The sequence below is a fragment of the Malus sylvestris genome, chromosome 7, assembly GCF_916048215.2.
Source record: "Malus sylvestris chromosome 7, drMalSylv7.2, whole genome shotgun sequence".
Lineage (NCBI taxonomy): Eukaryota > Viridiplantae > Streptophyta > Magnoliopsida > Rosales > Rosaceae > Malus > Malus sylvestris.
Window position 1 is genome coordinate 29,100,338 of NC_062266.1, and position 20,515 is coordinate 29,120,852.

Sequence of the window (20,515 nt, forward strand, 5' to 3'; positions counted from 1 at the left end):
CATATTCAAATTCTCTTCTAAGATTCTGCAATTTCACAGATCGTACCTGATCACCACCATGATACTCTCCATACAACAAATCCCATGCCATCTTCGCTGACTCGGCATTGGCGATTCGAGGGAAGATTTGATCCGAGACTGCATTCTGAATGATTCCCAAAGCCTTTGCGTCTTGCATCAACACAGCTGACATTTCTTCATCTCCATCATCCTCCGACGATCCTTCAGACTTCTTCTTCTTCGAATCAGACGTTTTAACTCCTTTCTCCACCAGATTCCACAACCCATGTGATTTGAAAATTGTCACCATCTTGATTCTCCAGAACTCGTAGTTCTCACCGGAGAAGATTGGAGTCCTCACTTCCGAGCCTCCAGATCCAGACATGATTTTGATCTGAATCGACAACCTTCACAGAGTTTCAAGAGAGCTTCGATTGAGCTCGTTAACTTCACAGATTTACGCCCAGATTGTTAAATCCAACCAGGCTCTGAGGCCATGTTAGTGTAACTTGAATCAATGAGTGTTTTGATGAAGATGGAGCTGAACAGAAAAACACACAATAAACAAAGGCTGGAGAAAACGATTGGTTTCTTGTTCTTCTCTCTGCATAAACTTTTACAGAGGAATATTTCTTCTTACTTTAGAAATGAGCACTCATGTGCTTTACATTAACTGAAGGTCCTTAACTTGGGACCACATAAACTACTACATTTCATCCTAGACACACATCTTTCTAATTTCATGGATCTATCAACACATGGCACTCATGGCCTTTTTACAAAACTAGACATTTACATTTTGCCTCATTCTGCACAAGTGGATACACCAATCTAAACAAAACTTATTCTAAAAACATTTCAGCTCAAATACTTATAGTTCAACAGAAACTCGCGCATCCATGGCAGCGAGATGATAGGATCGCAAATCTCAGGTCCCGATCTCAACCTGCAAGCTGCTATAGAAATGGCAAATGGAGAAGATGAAGTAGAAGGGAGCAGAGCTCCAATATATTTTTGTGTTTGTATTTTTTTCTGTAAAAATTCTTCTGATTACAATACTGAGAGCTAGTGCTCTTGTACAAGTTACAACTCATCATGCCAGGCCAATTATAACAAACTTCACTAAAACAGGAATAAGCCTAATAATCCCAAGATTAAAACCTTTAATAGTGATTAAGCTAATCACTAATTACAGATCATATCATTGCAAAACAGAGCCTTGCAGGTTTAAGGATCCTACTCTTTGATGCCTCATGCCGCAGGTAACTCCATGAGTTCAAGAATCCGTATCGATTAGAGGATATGGATCCCTTAAGTTTGAAAAAGGTTCAGAACGAAGAGAAGGGTCGTCACAAAAAGGTATGTAGACCAAACTGAGCGTAAGCTCGGACCATGAAGATCCATTATTTAGTAAGCAGAAGCAGGAATTCTGGTGATAACATTATGCAGACTACGAGTTTGTAGGATGATAAGTAGACTTTCCTAAACATTGCAGCCAAGGTGCTCTGGTTGCTGGACGACAACTGGACTTCTTAACACCATGACAATTAGTTAACCTCTCAACAACATGGCCAATGGGAAAAAATAAGTAGACTTTCCTCAAAGTCTATTCTCCCCAAGTTGACAAAATTTCCAACCTCAGAAGGAATGCTTCCGTGTATCTGATTCCACCCTATTCTCATTGCCTCGAGCTTAATTGAGAGATTGCTGACAGATTCAGGTAGCACTCCTCCCAAATTATTGGATCTGATATCCAAGCGCTTTTAAGTTGGTGCAATTAACCAGAGAAGAGAGAAAGTCCAAGTCACCTTTCTCATTATTTCCAAGACTGTTAGTATCTATTTCTAACCGGAACAGATTGGACATCCTTGCCAGGCTAGGTATTCTTCCGGTACATATATTTTCTGAGATTCCAAATATTGCAAGGTTGGATGCATTGGAGATTGTAGTTGGTATTGGTCCAGTGAATTGGTTGAAATGGAAGTAAAAGGTTTCGAGGTTTGGAAATATAGTGTGGCCCAATCTAGGAGGAAGAGTTCCATGAAGGTTGTTTTGAAGCATATAAATGACTGTAATTGACGAGAGGTTGTAGAGGGAGGGATGGTACCATTCAAATAATTGTAAGCCAAGGAAAAAATCACTAAGCTTTTCAACTGGCCAAGGCTATTTGGAATACCTCCATGGAGGTTATTTTGAGGCACAGATAGCATCTGAAGAGAAGAAGGATTCCCAAAAGAAGGTGGGATTTCCCCATAAAAATTGTTCACGCCTAAATCAAGAAACTGAAGCTTGGACAATGAGGTAATTTCAGTTGGAAGTTGATAGAACCCCACTTCAACCTTTACTCAAATGCAAGATATACTAACAAGAACACTAAGACAATCAAATATTCATTTCCTTTGTATCTGCACATATCTCAGCTTATATAGTTGGTTGCAGGCTAAAGAAATCCAACTCAACAATTGACACCTAGCTAACTAAGTGATGCCACTTGGCATCCTAACATTACCCCTCCCTTAGAAATCAACCTTGTAGTATATAGCAGCAACATATAACATGCCACCTGGCTAACCAAGTGATGCCACTTGACATAAGCCAGTAGTATATAGCAGCAGCATTCCTATTAATTTGCTGCAGCAATATGCTTCCACAAGTAGTACAAGGACTGATATGTTTTTCCATTGTAAACGAGCAACAACATAACTCCGTCTGTGTAAGTTTATCTTACATTGCCGGTCCCAAGCCCGGATAAAGGAGGAGGGGGAGGGCTTCAGGTAGTCGACAGCCGGCACTCCATGATTACGTCGAATCCTTATGAAAATGAATCCAGAACGAAATCGCGCTAAAGCTAGGGCGTCACCCATAAGTGGCGCGCTGTGTGGCCCGAGCACAGTGATAAGTGAGCAAGGGTCGCTGTATCTCCATCGGCACCCGGATGCAGTGTTAAATGAGCAAGGGGGCCATAGAAACTTCTTTTCGAACGACTCCACTCAAAGTTGTTTGGGAGCATATGCTCCTATCAACTTTACACGGGACACACAAAAGAAGTACTTTGATCCTATTAGACGGGGGAGGGTGAAGAAGCTAGGACAGAAGGGTAGAGTTCAAGAGAGCAAAATGCGTTTAGGAACGTGAAATATAGGAACCTTAACGGAAAAATCTATGGAAGTAGTGGAAGTTATGGTGAGGAGAAGGATAAATATTATGTGCCTACAAGAAACTAAGTGGGTTGGTCGTAAGGCAAAGGATCTAGAAAACTCAGGGTTTAAACTATGGTATTCGGGCACAAATAGAACGAGAAACGGTGTTGGCATCATCGTGGACAAGACCTTGACACAAGATGTTGTAGATGTCAAGAGGGTAGGAGATAGAATCATGGCAATTAAGATTGTAATAGGACAAGAACTTATCAATGTGATTAGTGCGTACGCACCTCAAGTAGGGTTGGATACGAGTTCGAAGGAGAAATTTTGGGAAGACCTTGGAGACTTGGTGCAAGGAATTGCTCAGACGGAGAAGTTATTTATAGAAGGAGATTTAAATGGACACGTGGGCAGGGAGACAGGCAACTATGGAGGTTTTCATGGTGGCCATGGTTTTGGGGAGAAAAACGAGGATGGGGAAGCTATCTTGGATTTTGCAATGGCATATGATCTCTTCTTAGCCAACACCTTCTTTAAGAAGAGAGAAGAACATGTGATCACCTACAAGAGTGGGTCGTAAAAAACACAAATAGATTTTCTTCTAATGAGGAAAGGGGATCGTATAACTTGTAAGGATTGCAAAGTTATACCAGGAGAAAGCGTGGCTAATCAACATCGCTTGTTGGTGATGGATGTACATATCAAAAGAGTGAGAAAAAAGAACAAGACTTGGAAGTGCCCAAGGACTAGATGGTGGAATCTAAAAGAAGAAAAACAAACCATTTTCAAAGAGAAAGTAATCACCCAGTGTGTGTGGGATAGAGAGGGGGAATCTAACCAAATGTGGGATTCCATGGCTAGTTGTATCTGAAAAGTAGCAAAAGAGGTATTAGGTGAGTCTAAGGGCTTTGCCCCACACCAAAAGGAATCTTGGTGGTGGAATGAGGAGGTACAAACAAAGGTGAAAGCTAAGAAGGAATGTTGTAAAGCCTTATACAAGGATAGGACTGATGAAATGGTGAAAGGTATAGAAAAGCGAAGCAAGAGGCGAAGAAAGCTGTGAGAGAAGCTAAGTTAGCGGCTTATGACGATATGTATAAGCGACTGGATACCAAAGAATGAGAGTTGGATATCTATAAACTAGCTACAGCAAGGGAAAAGAAGACAAGGGACCTAAACCAAGTGAGGTGCATCAAGGATGAGGATGGAAAGGTTCTTGCTACAGAGAACGCGGTTAAAGACAGATGGAAAGGTTATTTTCATAATCTTTTCAATGAAGGACATGAAATGAGTGCTTCTTTAGGGGAGTTGAGTAACTCAGAAGAGTGTAGAAACTACTCTTTTTATCGTCGAATCCGGAAGGAAGAAGTGGTTGTAGCTTTGAAGAAGATGAAGCATAGAAAAGCAGTAGGCCCAGACGATATACCAATCGAAGTGTGGAAAGTTTTGGGAGAGACAGGTATAACATGGCTCACTGACCTTTTCAATAGGATTTTGAAAACGAAGAAGATGCCAAATGAGTGGCGAACGAGCACTTTGGTGCCTATCTACAAGAATAAGGGCGACATACAAAATTGCATGAACTATAGGGGTATTAATCTAATGAGTCATACAATGAAGCTCTGGAGAGAGTCATTGAGCATAGATTGAGGCAAGAGACACGGGTTTCGGACAACCAATTCGGGTTCATGCCAGGGCACTCAACCATGGAGGCAATCTATCTCTTACGAAGATTGATGGAAAGATATAGAGATGGGAAAAAGGATTTACACATGGTCTTTATAGATTTGGAAAAAGCGTATGATATGGTCCCAAGAGACATTCTTTGGAAGATTTTAGAGAAGAAAGGAGTACGAGTAGCATATATCCAAGCTATAAAGGATATGTATGAAGGAGCAAAGACTGCCGTAAGAACTCATGAAGGACAAACCGAAAGCTTTCCCATAACTGTAGGATTACATCAAGGCTCATCCTTAAGTCCTTACCTTTTTGCGTTGGTAATGGATGAGTTAACAGGACATATTCAAGATGATATTCCTTGGTGTATGCTTTTCGCAGACGATATAGTGTTGATAGATGAAACTCAGGAAGGGGTAAATGCAAAGCTTAACCTTTGGAGAAAAGTTTTGGAATATAAAGGTCTTCGCCTAAGCCGATCAAAGACAGAATATATGGAGTGCAAGTTCAGTGCAAATGGAGGCCAAAACGAGTTAGGGGTGAGGATCGGAGATCAAGAAATACCAAAGAGCGACCGTTTTCGTTACCTAGGATCTATCTTGCAAAAGAACAGAGAATTAGATGGAGATCTCAACCATAGAATACAAGCTGGATGGATGAAGTGGAAGAGTGCATCCGGCGTGTTGTGTGACCGCCGTATGCCACTGAAGCTCAAGGAAAAATTTTATAGGACGGCAATAAGGCCGGCGATGCTGTATGGCACAGAATGTTGGGCAGTGAAGCATCAACACGTACACAAAATGGGTGTAGCGGAGATGAGGATGCTTCGTTGGATGTGTGGGCACACGAGAAATGATAAGATTAGGAATGAGGATATCCGGGGTAAAGTAGGAGTAGCCGAAATTGAAGGAAAGATGAGAGAAAATCGGTTACGGTGGTTTGGACATGTGCAAAGAAGGCTTACTGACGCTCCGATTAGAAGATGCGACTATGAGACAGAGGTTCAGGGCCGAAGGGGTAGAGGAAGACCTAGGAAAACTTTGGAAGAGACCCTAAGAAAAGACTTAGAGTACTTGGATCTAACGGAGGACATGACACAGGACAGAGCACAATGGCGTTCTAAGATTCATATACCCGATCCCACTCAGTGACTTGGATTTTCCAAGTCTCCAACCGAGAAGTTTTCCTCACTCGGGAAATTAAGGGAACACTACCTCAACCTACATGCTCCACTCACAAAGCTTCAACATACAAGCTTCAACAAAAGAAAATTCAAAGAACTTAGCGAAGAAGACTTTGGTGTATTTAACACAATACGTTGAAATGAAGGAAAGCTTATTTATTGATATCCCCGATAAGTTACAAATATGTACATATACATGAGTCAAAATAAACAAACAAGAGGGAGCCTTCACAAAGGTTGCTTAGGAGAAGTCTCAGCAGTCGGTAGAGCCCCAGAAAGAGAAGGCACCGGAGGGGGATCATTCGGAGCCTCAGTACTGGACAGAACCCTAAAAGGAGGAGGCATCATAGGTTGATCATTTAGAGCTTCATTACACGGTACAGCCCCAGAAGACGAAGGCAATAAATGTCTTTGGAACAAACCCACAAATCTCTGATGATCAAGTAAAACCTGACCATCAGATTCCTTCATCTGGTCAAGCTTCCTCTTCATGTTTGTAGCATAGTCATGTGCGAGCCGGTGCAACTGTTTATTCTCATGCTTGAGCCCTCTAATCTCCTGTTTGAGACTTATCACTTCAGCCGCCAATGATTCAACTTGGCGGGTTCGAGCAAATAGGCGTTTGGCCATATTAGAACCTGCACACTGAACACTGAGAGCCAGAGAATCCTTAACAGCCAACTCATCAGACCGTTTGGAAAGTAGTCTGTTATCTTTGGGAGTGAGAAGGTTCCTGGCCACCACCGCAGCGGTCATATCATTCTTCATCACAGAATCCCCAACGGTAAGAGGACCAGTAGGGGAGACGAAGGATGGGCGCCATATGTTGTCTGGAGAAGGCGGGGCTGCCTCTTCAACAAGGTTCAAGTCAAAACGACGGTCGGATGGGCCATACATTTTCAAAGGTGTTGAAGAGAGAAGAGGTCGGACAAATCAAGATCTTAGAAGTGCAAGAATGGAGCTTCTACTGGTGGAGATTCAAGTGTGCTTTGGAACTTAATGCCAGCCCCTATAAAAATCTGCACTCGACGAAGCTTCAGAAATCGAAGAGGCGCCTGCTCAGAAATCGAAGAGGCGTTTGCTTTCTCAAAAGCTGGGCTGCTCAGAGACCACGAGGGTCGATCTCAGAAATCGAAGAGGTGTTTGCTTTCTTAAAAGCTGGGCTGCTCAAAGACCACGAAGGCTGATCTCAGAAATCGAAGAGGCTTGCTTTCTCAAAAGCTGGGCTGCTCAGAGACCACGAGGGCCTATCTCAGAAATTTTAAAGGCACCTACTTTTCCAGCCTTGTCAGCACCTGTCACGCACACTCAGCTTTGCGGAAATTATGGGCATTCTGTCGAAGATTTCTGGTGAAGTAGAAAGCACATGAATCGTACTGTTCAATCACCTACCTCTCACACGCAACAGTAGCTCATGGGTACCACAGATAACTTTGCCAAAGTTCTCTGACAAAGTTGAGACACGTGAAGCTTGCAGCTCCCACTACATCGCTCTGACCAAGAAGGGTAAAAGAATAGCAAAGAAACAGCACTAACAAAGTTTAGACACATAAATTTTGAAGGTCTAGCTACCATATTATTATCCACAAGGGTAAAGGAACAGTACCACTGCTGGATAATTGGAAAGTCCCTGTGTGTCAACCTCTGTGCATCGTGGCAAGGTAGACTAGCAAACATGCCCAACCTTTACTCACATTTGAGAAAACACTCCCAACAAGATTGCTTGCTCCAAAATTGAAGAGGCACCGCCCTCCGAATCTCGAGAGCCAGACTCCCAACATGATTACTTTCTCAAAAATCGAAGAGACACCGCTCTCCGAATCTTGAGAGCCAGACCCCCAGCAAGATTGCTTTCTCAAAAATCGAAGAGGCATCGTTCTCCGAATCTCGAGAGCCAGATCCCCGACAGGATTGCTTGTTCGAAAACTGAAGAGACACCACTTTCCCAACTTCAAGAGCTGGATCTCCTTGGATAAAGCTTGTCTGTAATCTTCACACGCAACATCAACTTTCCAGATACCACATACCACTTTTTCAAAGTGCTCTGACAGAGTTAAAACATGTGAAGCTTGCAGCTCCCACTACCGTGCTATGACCAAGCAGGGTAAAGGAATAGCATTACTACTTGATGTTAGGGAGACTCCTATATATGTCGACCTCCATCCCCAACGGACAGGCAGACCTGCAAAAATGCTCAACCCTTCCTCATATCTGAGAGGGCACTCCCAACGAAGCCTTTCAAAATATTCAGCTTTCTTTCCCCCCGATAATACCTCTGCAAACAAACTATACTAGAGCAAGAATATCTCATATCATCAGGGTTAAAAGCAAGAGTATCCCATATCATGCTTTTTCTCTGTCTTTTCCTTTGGCCTTGTTCTTACCTGCAAGACAAGGAGAAAGAGACCAATCAGTCAGCACTTGGATCAAGCTTCCAGCCAGGAACTGACTGCCTGGAACCCCTTACCTGATTACTTACCTGGCATTGCTCTCGAGTACTCATCTTCAACATCTTATGCTTCCAGGGAAGATACCGCATCTGCCTGAGGAACAGATAGGGCAAGTGAGAAGGATACAAGGAAGCATATGGAGACAAGCGTAACAGCACACGTGCCGATACATCCACTACTCTGTCAAAAGAAAAAGTATCCCATATCAGCAGGGTCGAACGTACTCTAGATTTGATGGAGTTGTTTTGACCCTCAAATTCTTCAGTCGGCCTTATACTCTGGAGGAAACCAGAAAACCCTCCAGCCCAGTTCAAGAATAAGCCTGTGGAAAGTACTTCTTCAAAAACAAAAGTATCCCATATCATCTCTTCTCATTTTTCTTCTCTTTATCCTTCATGCTGCCTGCAAGATAGGGAGAATGTGAACAATCAGCTGGAGCTCTGATTGCTTACCTTGTCTGTCACCTCTTTCAGCAGATCTCCTAGCTCGGCGACTTGGGGGACTCCTACTACATGGTTTGTATCGCGCTTGACCAAGCCTGAAACTACAAGTAAGCTTCAAGTGAAATTGATACATTACCTTGTGCATCTCCACCAGTTAAAGATACATATGAGACAGATAAGGCAAGTCAAGACGATACCACACTCCAGTACTTAGAAGTTTCGTGATTACGAGATCATTCTCCCACAATATTTCCTAATGTCATTTGTACTAAATCATTCACTTGTACTCACTAAAAGAGAGCTTGAACCTATGTACTTGTGTAAACCCCTCACAATTAATGAGAACTCCTCTATTCCGTGGACGTAGCCAATCTGGGTGAACCACGTACATCTTGTGTTTGCTTTCCTATCTCTATTCATTTATATACTTATCCACACTAATGACCGGAGCAATCTAGCGAAGATCACAAAAAGCGACCGTTTTTGCTACCTAGGATCTATCTTGCAAGAGAACGGAGAATTAGATGGAGATCTCAACCATAGAATACAAGCTGGATGGATGAAGTGTAAGAGTGCATCCGGCGTGTTGTGTGGCCGTTGTAGGCCACTGAAGCTCAAGGGAAAATTTTATAGGACGGCAATAAGGCTAGCGATGTTGTATGGCACAGAATGTTGGGCGGTGAAGCATCAACACGTACACAAAATGGGTGTAGCGGAGATGAGGATGCTTCGTGGGATGTGTGGGCACAAGAGAAAAGATAAGATTGGGAATGAGGATATCCGAGGTAAAGTAGGAGTAGCCGAAATTGAAGGAAATATGAGAGAAATCGGTTCCGGTGGTTTGGACATGTGCAAAGAAGGCCTACTGACACTCCAGTTCGAAGATGTGACTACGGGACAGAGGTTCAGGGCCGAAGGGGTAGAGGAAGACCTAAGAAAACTTTGGAAGAGACCCTAAGAAAAGACTTGAGTACTTGGATCTAATGGAGGACATGACACAAAACCGAGCGCAATGGCGTTCTAGGATTCATATAGCCGACCCCACTTAGTGGGAAAAGGCTTTGTTGTTGTTTTTGTAAACGAGCAACAACATATGTACTGAACTAATGAAAGCATAAGTATGTGCTTCCACCAAAAGCTCATTGCTGAAAACATTAACTCCACATTACACCCTCTCCAAAATTGAGCAATGATATTCACCATACAATCAGAATTTCCAGCATGCATAAGGGTACCCAATGCAACTATGCACACCATTACTCCATACATTTCAATACCCACTTGAACAGCCTGACTTGTACCTCTACTCTCAAAGTATCCAGCAAGCAAAGAATTCCAAGAAATATTTGGTTTAGTAATTTCACACAAATCTAGGTCCAAGAAAAACCTCAAGGCATTATGCTCATTGCCACACCTAGAGTCCAGATGCATAATGACACTACTCACATAAACTGAGCACCTACATAGAAAGTCCACCTGTACACCAACCCTATGAATTTGTTTCCCTTCTTTCTCAGCAAACAAGGCACCAATCACAGCAGTAAACACAAAATTAACAACCATGCTCGTAGTATTATTTGGAAATTTGTGTGTTAATACCAGCGGCCATATCGGTTGACAAGAATATGCCCTCTCAATTGGCAACCCCCATGTTTTGCACAACACAGTATTTCCCATAATCCAATTTGTTTTACCAATTGAGATGAGTATGAAACGTAAAGCCTCAACTACAATCCAAGGTGGAATTGCAAATATAGCTTCTACAATGGGCAGCAAAGTAGTACTAGCTTCCTAGATCAAATTAGTTCTCCAGAGAGTTAACAATAACAAACCCAAAACACTAGACCCATTCTCCAGTTTTGGCATGTGCATTGCACCGGTGAAGGCAGCATCCAATTTCATGTGCTTATCATATTTGCTACTAAGATGGTAAAGAATACCATGGTCACTCATTGTCATCATTCTTCTACCAATTAATATACCACCCTCAAGTAAATGACTAGTATCTGGCAAACCAAAAGATCCATGAACATTCCTTTCAAATGTTAGTTTCTTCTGCCCGTAAAAGCTATGAACCAGATAATCCTCCCTAACATTTGGGAATTTCTTCTTCCCTGCCCCTCTCAATTGAATATTTGAACTATAAAATTCTCCACCTTCAACCTCAAATATTCCATCTTGGCTACATTCAATAGAATCTCTAGATGCATTCATACAAGAAAAATGAATATTCAGAGTAACCATATACTTGAATTTTGAGCCTCCACCCTTATCGCGAATACCCTTGCAATAGCACATGTCATAATTGACAACAACACAACAATTTGAGTCTGGAATTTCATCAAACACGTTGAGAGCAGGATGAGTTTTCTCAGCAGGTACAATAAAGGGGTTAGCTTCCTCCAAAAAATTCCTTTTTTTCGCATTAAGAACAAAACCCAACTCACAAATTGCCAGAAAATCCATTGAGTTGAATTCAGAGAGACAAACAGTTCCATCTTTGTTATATGCAGTAGCATTTTCAGATTCTTTTGTACACGAAGATATAAGGATTGTGCTAATCTTGTTCCTGAATATTCTCGAATGGTCCTTCCAAATCTTGTTTTTTGCCAAACCACCACCTTTATCACGAATTCCTTTATGGTAACGGAATTGAAGAATAAGAACAACACCAGTAGAAGCATCATCTTGCACCAAAATGGTTTCAACTTTTCCTCTGGTGTCAGAAATCGACATATGATAGCCCAACTGAAAATCACAATCTATTGAGTGTGACCTTTCATCAAACACCTGGGGTGTAGGTGAATCAATTTTCACAAACCCATAATCAGAAACAGGAATTGTGAAAATGAAATCCTGGACCACGTCGTTCTTGCAACTAGATTCACGAATAGATGAAGGTGTCGTCCCGAACTGAATGAATTTATGTCCAAAAGAAGTAGCCAAGCCATTACGAAATGTAGAACCCAGAACACAAACTTGAACCTTGGATTTCCTGCAATCAGAATCAAGAACTGGAGAAGCTACTATATAATCTTCAACTTTCTTGTTGAATAAAGAAACCAACTCCTTTGCGGTGCCTGCCTTGTGATTAGAATCAAGTAATGGAGGAATTTTCACATAATCTTTAGTTTCCCTGTCGAACAAATTGAAAACTTTTTCGTCCTCCACAACTAAAGCTTTCCGAAAAACCCCACAACTTTCTTCAAATTTGGAATTGGAACGAAATATTGCAGAACCATTGTCATCGTGTTTGCCGTAGTCGCGAACTTTCTTGAATCTCTTCAATATGGGTCTTAAACAAGGACGAGTCTTGGGCTTGTAACTTTGATGAAATTGAGAGAATTGATTCACACTCTCTTTGGCATGAATTTTTTCCACATGGAAGGATTGAAGCTTGAGAACGACTTGGTTCGATTTCTCAAAAGAGATAGGAGATGCCATTTTGATGAACGGCGGATACGAACCCATATCGCATTTGTCCACAAAATCGTGGTATAGTTTCTCGAATCGAGCATCAGAAGAATCTTGACGAGCTTCCATGGCGTCAAATCACTGGATTAGCACATTGAGAGTGTCGTTAATCGCAGCAAGATGGTTATGAAATTCCATGGCTTCCTTCGTCGACGCACTATTCATCGGCAAAAGAGAAGGGATTGAGGAATCAAGATTGGCTCGATACCAATGATAGAACCCCACTTCAACCTTTACTCAAATGCAAGATATACTAACAAGAACACTAATACTATCAAATATTCATTTCCTTTGTATCTGCACATATCTCAGCGTATATAGCTGGTTCCAGGCTAAAGAAATCCAACTCAACAATTGACACTTGGCTAACTAAGTGATGCTGGCATCCTAACAAAAGTTCGCCACTAAGAATGTTGCCGAATAAGCCAAGATATTGGAGGTTAGAGCAACTTGATATGTTGAATGGAATATGACCCTGAAGGAGTTGTTTTCAAGGCGTAGTCTTTGCAAGCAGAACAAACAACCAAATTCTGAAGGATGGGGGCTGAAGCTATTGTTATTGAGGTATAAAGCCCGCAGAACCGTGATTTTCAATTGTTGTTCTTGAGCTAATGTGAAGATTTTGGGTTGAATACTTTGATTCTGTTTTTCTATTTGCACTTAGAAAAATAGAAGATTGTGGTTAGTTATTGTGCTGTGAAGCTTCTATTTTTTCTATTTAGATTGAATTTGTTCTCTCCGTTGTTGAAAAGTACTTCCAACTCTCTCTCTCTCTAAAAATATGATCTAGTGTGAAATTTGGTTGTTTCTCTCCAGAAACTTATATTCCATATTGCACCCATCAACTCTAATCATTCCTTGATGCTGATGGTTTTGTTCATTTATTTTGTTTCAGAAGTAAATGCCTAAGGTTTTGATCTTTATGTTTCAAAAATAAACGCTTGATGTTTTGATCTTTGTGTTTCTCTCTCTAGATTAAGCTTAATCTTTCTTATTCGTACTAATCTAGAAGTGGGTTGAGTTCTAACCTTTGCTTTCTATGATGTTTAAAAAACTCTTAATATTTTATGGGATTAATGCTAATTTCTTTTTCTTTTGACAGAAGATGGAAAAATTACACTAAATTTACTTAAAACTACGGGGAGAGAAATTCGAACCCGCAATGATCTTACTCTCTCGATCTTATTTATCACAACCCAATTTTTTGTTTTTAGAAATCAAGTTTTGTGCTTTCATTTTTTATGATTTTATTTCGTCTTTCAATCAGTTTTTTGTTTCTTTCAGGGTGAGCCGCAGTGATCTTGACGTGACCCAGCAAGTTCTATCGTTCGTCAGGAATATCTCTATTCATCAGGAGGCTTGACTTGATTTCCCTCTCTCCGATGACGACGAAGAAGATTCAGATGGTATCCTCTGCTACGATTTGTCCATTTCTTTGTGTAGTTCAATTCAATGTTCTTTGTTTTCATCAATCATTTGGTTATCTTATTGTAAATTAGTGTCAGTGTATGGTCAATGTTCGTAAATGATAAATTTGAGCTATTTGCGTTGCCAATACAGAGTTTTCGATTCGTATTTGTTTCAATTGTAACTTTGAATTTAATGCATTGTATAGTGATTCAATGATCTAGACCTCAGTTTAGATTCTTATGTAAGGACTTTAACTTTAATTTTTTCAGTGAATATTAAAATTTGAATAGATATAAGAATTTGTAATAAGATACAAAGAAGTTCTTAGTAGCTGACTGACCTCATTTATATGGAAAATATTTTGCAGTTGGAGTTGGTGTTGCTTACTATTGTTTGAGACCTATTATAGAGGCTATGACCTTTATCTTCTCAATGCAGGTTTGATATATTTTTTTTAGGGTAAATTACATAATAGCCCCTCAGGTTTGAGCTCTATTGCAATCTTATACAACATCTTTAAAACATTTCACTTTCATACCTCAAGTACTATTTTATTTCAATTTCATACAACCGTTAGATTTTCCATCCATGGATCTGTTAAATGCTGACGTGGCTGCCACATATATGACACGTGGCTGCCAAATGTCTGCCACGTGGCAAATAAAATAATTTTTTAATTTTTTTTTAAAAAACCTGAAATTGGAAGAAAAAAAAAGGACCGAACCCAGAAGAAGGAGGAAGAAGAAGAAGAGAAGAAGAAAGAGGAGGGGAGGAGGGAGGAGAAAAAGGAGGAAGAAGAAGAAGAAGAAGAAGAAGAAGAAGAAGAAAGAGAAAAGAAAAAGAAAAAAAAGAAAAGGACCGAACCCAAAAGAAGAAGGAGGAAGAAGAAGAAGAGAAGAAGAAAGAGGAGGAGGAGGGAGAAGAAGAAGAAGAAGAAGAAAAAAAAAAGGTCCAAACCCAGAAGAAGAAAGAGAAAGAGAAGAAAGAGAAGAAGAAGAAAGAGAAAGAGAAGAAGAAGAGAGAGAAAAAAAAAAGAAGAAGAAGAAGAAGAAGAAGAAGAAGAAGAAAAAAAAAAAAAGGTCTGAACCCAGAAGAAGAAGAAGAAAGAGAAGAAGAAGAAGAAAGAGAAAGAGAAGAAGAACAAGAAGAAGAAGAAGAAAGAGAAGAAAAAAAAAAAAAAAAAAGGACCGAACCCAGAAGAAGAAGGAGGAAGAAGAAGAAGAAGAGAAGAAAGAGGAGGAGGAGGGAGAAGAAGAAGAAGAAGAAGAAGAAAAAAGGTCCAAACCCAGAAGAAGAAAGAGAAAGAGAAGAAAGAGAAGAAGAAGAAGAAGAAGAAGAAGAAAAAAAAAAAAAAGGTCCGAACCCAGAAGAAGAAGAAGAAGAAAGAGAAGAAGAAGAAGAAAGAGAAAGAGAAGAAGAACAAGAAGAAGAAGAAGAAAGAGAAAAAAAAAAGAAAAAAAGAAAAGGACCGAACCCAGAAGAAGAAGGAGGAAGAAGAAGAAGAGAAGAAGAAAGAGGAGGAGGAGGGAGAAGAAGAAGAAGAAGAAGAAAAAAAAAGGTCCAAACCCAGAAGAAGAAGAGAAGAAGAAAGAGGAGGAGGAGGGAGAAGAAGAAGAAGAAGAAGAAAAAAAAAAGGTCCAAACCCAGAAGAAGAAAGAGAAAGAGAAGAAAGAGAAAGAGAAGAAGAAGAGAGAGAAAAGAAGAAGAAGAAGAAGAAGAAGAAGAAGAAGAAGAAGAAGAAGAAGAAGAAGAAGAAGAAGAAAAAAAAAAAGTCCGAACCCAGAAGAAGAAGATGAAGAAAGAGAAGAAGAAGAAGAAAGAGAAAGAGAAGAAGAACAAGAAGAAGAAGAAGAAAGAGAAAAAAAAAAAAAAAAAAAAAAAAGGACCGAACCCAGAAGAAGAAGGAGGAAGAAGAAGAAGAGAAGAAGAAAGAGGAGGAGGAGGGAGAAGAAGAAGAAGAAGAAAAAAAAAAGGTCCAAACCCAGAAGAAGAAAGAGAAAGAGAAGAAAGAGAAGAAGAAGAAAGAGAAAGAGAAGAAGAAGAGAGAGAAAAAAAAAAGAAAGGGACCGAACCTAGAAGAAGAAGGAGGAAGAAGAAGAAGGAGGGAGAAGAAGAAGAGAAGAAGAAAGAGGAGGAGGAGGGAGAAGAAGAAAAAGAAGAAGAAGAAGAATAAGGAAAAAAAAAAAAAAAAAAAAGAGGTCCGAACCCAGAAGAAGAAGAAAGAGAAAGAGAAGAAGAAGAAGAAAGAGAAGAAGAAAGAGAAGAAGAAGAAGAAAGAAAAAGAGAAGAAGAAAGAGAAAGAAAAAAAAAAGTGGCAGATATTTTTTTTTAAATTAAAAAATTATTTTATTTGCCACGTGGCAGACATTTGGCAGCCACGTGTCATATATGTGGCAGCCACGTCAACATTTAACAGATCCATGGATGGAAAATCTAACGGTTGTATGAAATTGAAATAAAATAGTACTTGAGGTATAAAAGTGAAATGTTTTAAAGATGTTGTATAAGATTGCAATAGAGCTCAAACCTGAGGAGCTACTATGTAATTTACCCTTTTTTTTAATTTAATTTTATTTTATTATAATCTATGGAAAACTTTTATACTGGAGTTTCAATGTTATATTCAGTGGTTGATGTCCTGGCACTAAAGATTATTTGGGATTCTCATAAACTATTTCCATGTAAATGCTAACTGAAAGATTCTTATCATCTTTCTAGATCAGTTGGTCTATTTTTCTTTAAAGGATTCTGTTCTGGTGTTTATTGCAGGCAATCGACACATCATCAATTCTACTGCAAAATCAAATTATGTCTGATGGCTAGATAACTGTACCCATTATTTGGAAGAGGACCAAATGGTGCCCAGCATTCTCAAGTACTGTTCCGCACGCCCTTTCTTTTAAGTCTCTTTACTACTTTATTACATTACCATCTTTTATATGTTACCTTCTGTTTGTTTCTGATCTATTATTTACCCACATCCACAGCATATTTAGCCTTCATTTATAAGTGAGTTGCGAATGAATTTGGACCACTTTTATGATATGCTTTCAGTCAAGTATCTGTGGTTAACTATTGGTTACAGTGAAGTCCTAAATTATAATTTCTTCAATCTTGCAGATGGTAGTCATTAGTGCTGGGATAGTATTGTACAATCGAATCGAACCAATTACTGGATCCCCAATTTGACCGACTCAACATATATGCCAAGAAAAATAGTACAAATTATATTGTGAAGCCACATTTTCAATCAACTCATCTTTAGCAGCTTTTGGTAAGATTAAGTGTTCAAGGAGTGCGAGGGGCACCAGCTTCTAATGGCAACCGAAATATTGGAGGGTACACACTATGTTCTACATCCTAATGGCTCAGCCGTGTTTATAGTAAATATCAATGAATCTTGGGATATGCCGATTCCCTCTCTGTGTTTGAAGATGGTCAGAATTTGTTGAACATAGGCTGTACATAGGCTGTCAGTCTAAATTTATTACAATTTAGATGCAAATTGAAAGAATTATGAATATGAACAGTTTTAGAAATCCCAGAGTCATACCTAATATCAATGCTCTCAGTTTATTACTCTAAAGTTTCATGGTTTTCAACATTTAGTACATGAAGCTTTTTTCGTCCCAGAGTCATACCTAAAGTGTTAATTTTGGGACAATCTCATACATCCGTTAGTCTGGCTGTAAAGTTGTCACAGCCCGTCCCGGAATTTCATACTCGTTGATATGAAATGACGAAAATACCCTTAGCGGGGGCTAAGGTACGTGTGACACATTATTGGTTTAATTGTATAGTCTCCTAAAATCTTGGAAAAATATTTATGTGGGATTAAAATTGGTTGTGTTTTGTGTGGTTAGGGATTAAAGGAATTGGGTTTTGGATTGTTTTGGTTGGACCACACAAGACTCACTCCCTCTCTCTTTCCCCGTGTCTCTCTCTCTCTCCTCCCTCACGGCTTCCTCTCTCTCTCACTCTCGAAGTGTACGGACGAGACCAAAACCCTTCAAAACTCCACGGATCGAAGCTAAAAAGGTATGATTCTTCATCCTTTCGACCTCCTGAGTCGTTTGGTGCTAGTTTTAGGAAGTGAAACCTTCGAAATCACGTGAAACCCGAACCCTCATATTATGTCACTATTCATGCAATCGTAATATGTTGCATTTCAGGGAATTTCAAGCTCGTAGTGAGCTTAGTGAGGTCCCAAGGAAGCTCGGAGTGCTTCGTTTGAAGGTTTTGGACGTCGGGATCACTAGGTTCGATTTTGGCCGGTTTTGCTTGGAACTTTCCGGTGAGATTTAGTTGTTTTTAGAGCCTTAAAGTAGTATATTGTAAAACTACATGTTGAGGGCTTCAAATTGATATAAAATTCGAAGAAAATGGTTGAGAAACGAGGGAGAACAAGGCAATTGAAAATTGCCCAGTTTTTCCGGCCACCGGAAAGTTCAGTCCGGCGAGCTCGCGAGGAAGAAGACGCGCGTGGGCGCGCGTGTGTCCGTGCCACCCACGGAGCGTGGGGGCGCGTGCCACATCAGAAAATTTTTCTAAAAATTCCTCGACGTCCGTGACGTCGAGTAGGTCACTGTGGTATATTTATATACCAAATTTGAGCACCGTATGAGAAGTTATTACGAATTATTGGTAATGTGCTTTAAATAACGTTTTTATAGTTGTTTCGCATATAGGTGACACTTATCCCGATGACGAGCGTATCCAGGACGTCACGGGGGTTACGACCCTTCGACTTATCAGTGAGTGGGCAATACTTTTCTGTATTTACCTATATACGATCTATTTTCCCAGAAATTGGATTTAAATGATAATATGTTTCTAAAATGTCATGCATGCATATTATGAATTATATGATTGGATAATTGATGCATATATATGTGAAATGGTGCTGTGGACGCACAGGTGAGTATCAGGTGAGTTTTATGTTGTGTATATGAATCATTGATGATGTGATTATGATGAGAGCTCATAACCTGCACCTTTGGTATTAGTGCTTATAGTATTCACCGCACCGCACACTCACCTTGGATCCAAGTAGGTGCATGTCGTACAGACCATGAGAGGGTTCCGACATGCTAGTCGTACAGATCACTGAGGTGATTCCGACTAGTATGTGACTTTAGATTATGCGCGCAGATGATTGATGAGAGAAGCACTAGAGCGTATTCTTACACCATTCTTGTCGTACAAACTACTTCAGGTAATTCCGACTTATGTGCAGTGTAGTGCCGTACAGGTCACCGTGGTGACTCCGGCAGTGCCGTACAAGTCATAGTTTGTGACTCCGGCTGGTTTGGATGTTGAGCTTTAGAATTAACCGTACAGGACCAATTTTAGGGTCTCTGGTTGATTTATTATATCACCTGCTTTATTGATGCATCCATATTCTGTTTTGACATTTACAGCATGGCATGATTTCTAGATTTTGATAAAGAATGATGAGATGAGATATATGAAGATTTTTATACTATTATGTTATTTTCTGGGAAAAGTATACAGGTTTTACAGTGAGGGGTTAGAATTGTTTTTGGCGAAATGTTTTTGAAAAGCTTTGGTTTTACTGACCCACTCTATCTTGTTTTTCGCCCCTCTAGGTTCTAATTAGCAGCATCGATAGCCCACGAGGATTTCTATGGAGTTCTGACAGACTTCTTTAATGTAGGACTCACCTGCGGGTGTTGTATTCTAGTTATGGTCCTACTTGACTGCAACTAGTGTTTATGCTCTGTTTATGTGTGTGTTCACACCTTATTTCACTCTAGCATGTTAGTCGGTTAATATTTGCTAGTATTTGGTTTTAATTCCCTCGTAATTCTTTTAGCTTCTGCTTCCGCACCGCACTTATGGTTACGTCACGCTCACGTGACGGCCAGCACGCCTTGGTTTTAGGATCGGGGTGTGTCAAAAGTCTTCTGTTAACTAATGACGTGGCGCTCACGTGGACAATGACTGGGCACCACGTGTTATTAAAAAAATTAAACTATTAAAATAATTAATTAAATAAAAGTTAAAAAAAAAATATTCCCTAGATCCCCTTTCCCACCCCGACCCCTTCCCTTCTCCCTCTGCACGTCTGCACATCCGCTCTCACCCTCACTCTTCACTCTCTCTCTCACTCTCTGATCTCACTCTCACTCCCCAGATCCCCAGATCCCTCTGCACCTCTGCACATCCATCCTTCCCCAGATCCCTTTTGTCTTCCCCACCCCGAGCGACTTGATGTCGACACGTGTGACGATAGAGGCCTTTCTATGGAAGAGAGGGTCATCGTGCTTCCATCCGAGGACGATGGACTTGTCAGGTTCCTGGAGCTCAACAGAGTGGAGCGCGTATGACGAGGTGGAGGTGAAGAGCGCGTGGGAGTTAAGGATGGTGCGGACGGCGTTGAGTTCTTGGATGGTGAGGGGGTTAAGAAGGTGGTGGGGGGTGTCGAAGTTGTGGTCTTTGAGGCGGCGCGTTGGGATAAGGGGTTTGGATTGGATGAGGTTTTTGGAGGAGCACCAGGTGGAGTTTGTTGTGCAGTCGAGGATGTCGAAGACGTACGAGCGGCGCGTAAGGGAGGTAGGACCAAATGAAGAGGAAGACTAGGCCTATGTAGAGGGAAAGGGAGAAAAAAACGCAAGAATCTCCGATGTTCCATGGATTCTGTGTTTCAGAGTTGGAGTTTGAGGGAGGGGGAAGGATGGATGTGCAGAGGTGCAGAGGGAGAAGGGAGGGGAG

General features: G+C 40.6%; 2 protein-coding genes and 1 long non-coding RNA gene across 4 annotated transcripts in view; all 3 read right to left on the minus strand.

Annotated features, from left to right (window-relative positions):
- Positions 1-20,515, minus strand: part of LOC126629089 (putative receptor-like protein kinase At3g47110) — a 169,721-nt gene that overhangs the window by 72,953 nt on the left and 76,253 nt on the right. The window lies entirely within an intron of this gene.
- LOC126629105 (uncharacterized) lies at positions 7,945-9,058 on the minus strand. The gene is made up of 3 exons (XR_007625663.1): positions 8,678-9,058; positions 8,483-8,546; positions 7,945-8,387 (listed from the first exon to the last, which is right to left on the minus strand). It is a non-coding gene; the product is annotated as an uncharacterized LOC126629105 (long non-coding RNA).
- On the minus strand, positions 10,073-12,480 carry LOC126629091 (uncharacterized). Its single transcript, XM_050298979.1, has one exon. The coding sequence runs from the start codon at positions 12,437-12,439 to the stop codon at positions 10,688-10,690; it is 1,752 nt and encodes a 583-aa protein (XP_050154936.1). The 5' UTR covers positions 12,440-12,480; the 3' UTR covers positions 10,073-10,687.

Excerpts from the sequence above, each read along its gene's own strand:
- LOC126629091 (XM_050298979.1), bottom strand. The coding sequence starts at position 12,439 with ATGGAAGCTCGTCAAGATTCTTCTGATGCTCGATTCGAGAAACTATAC.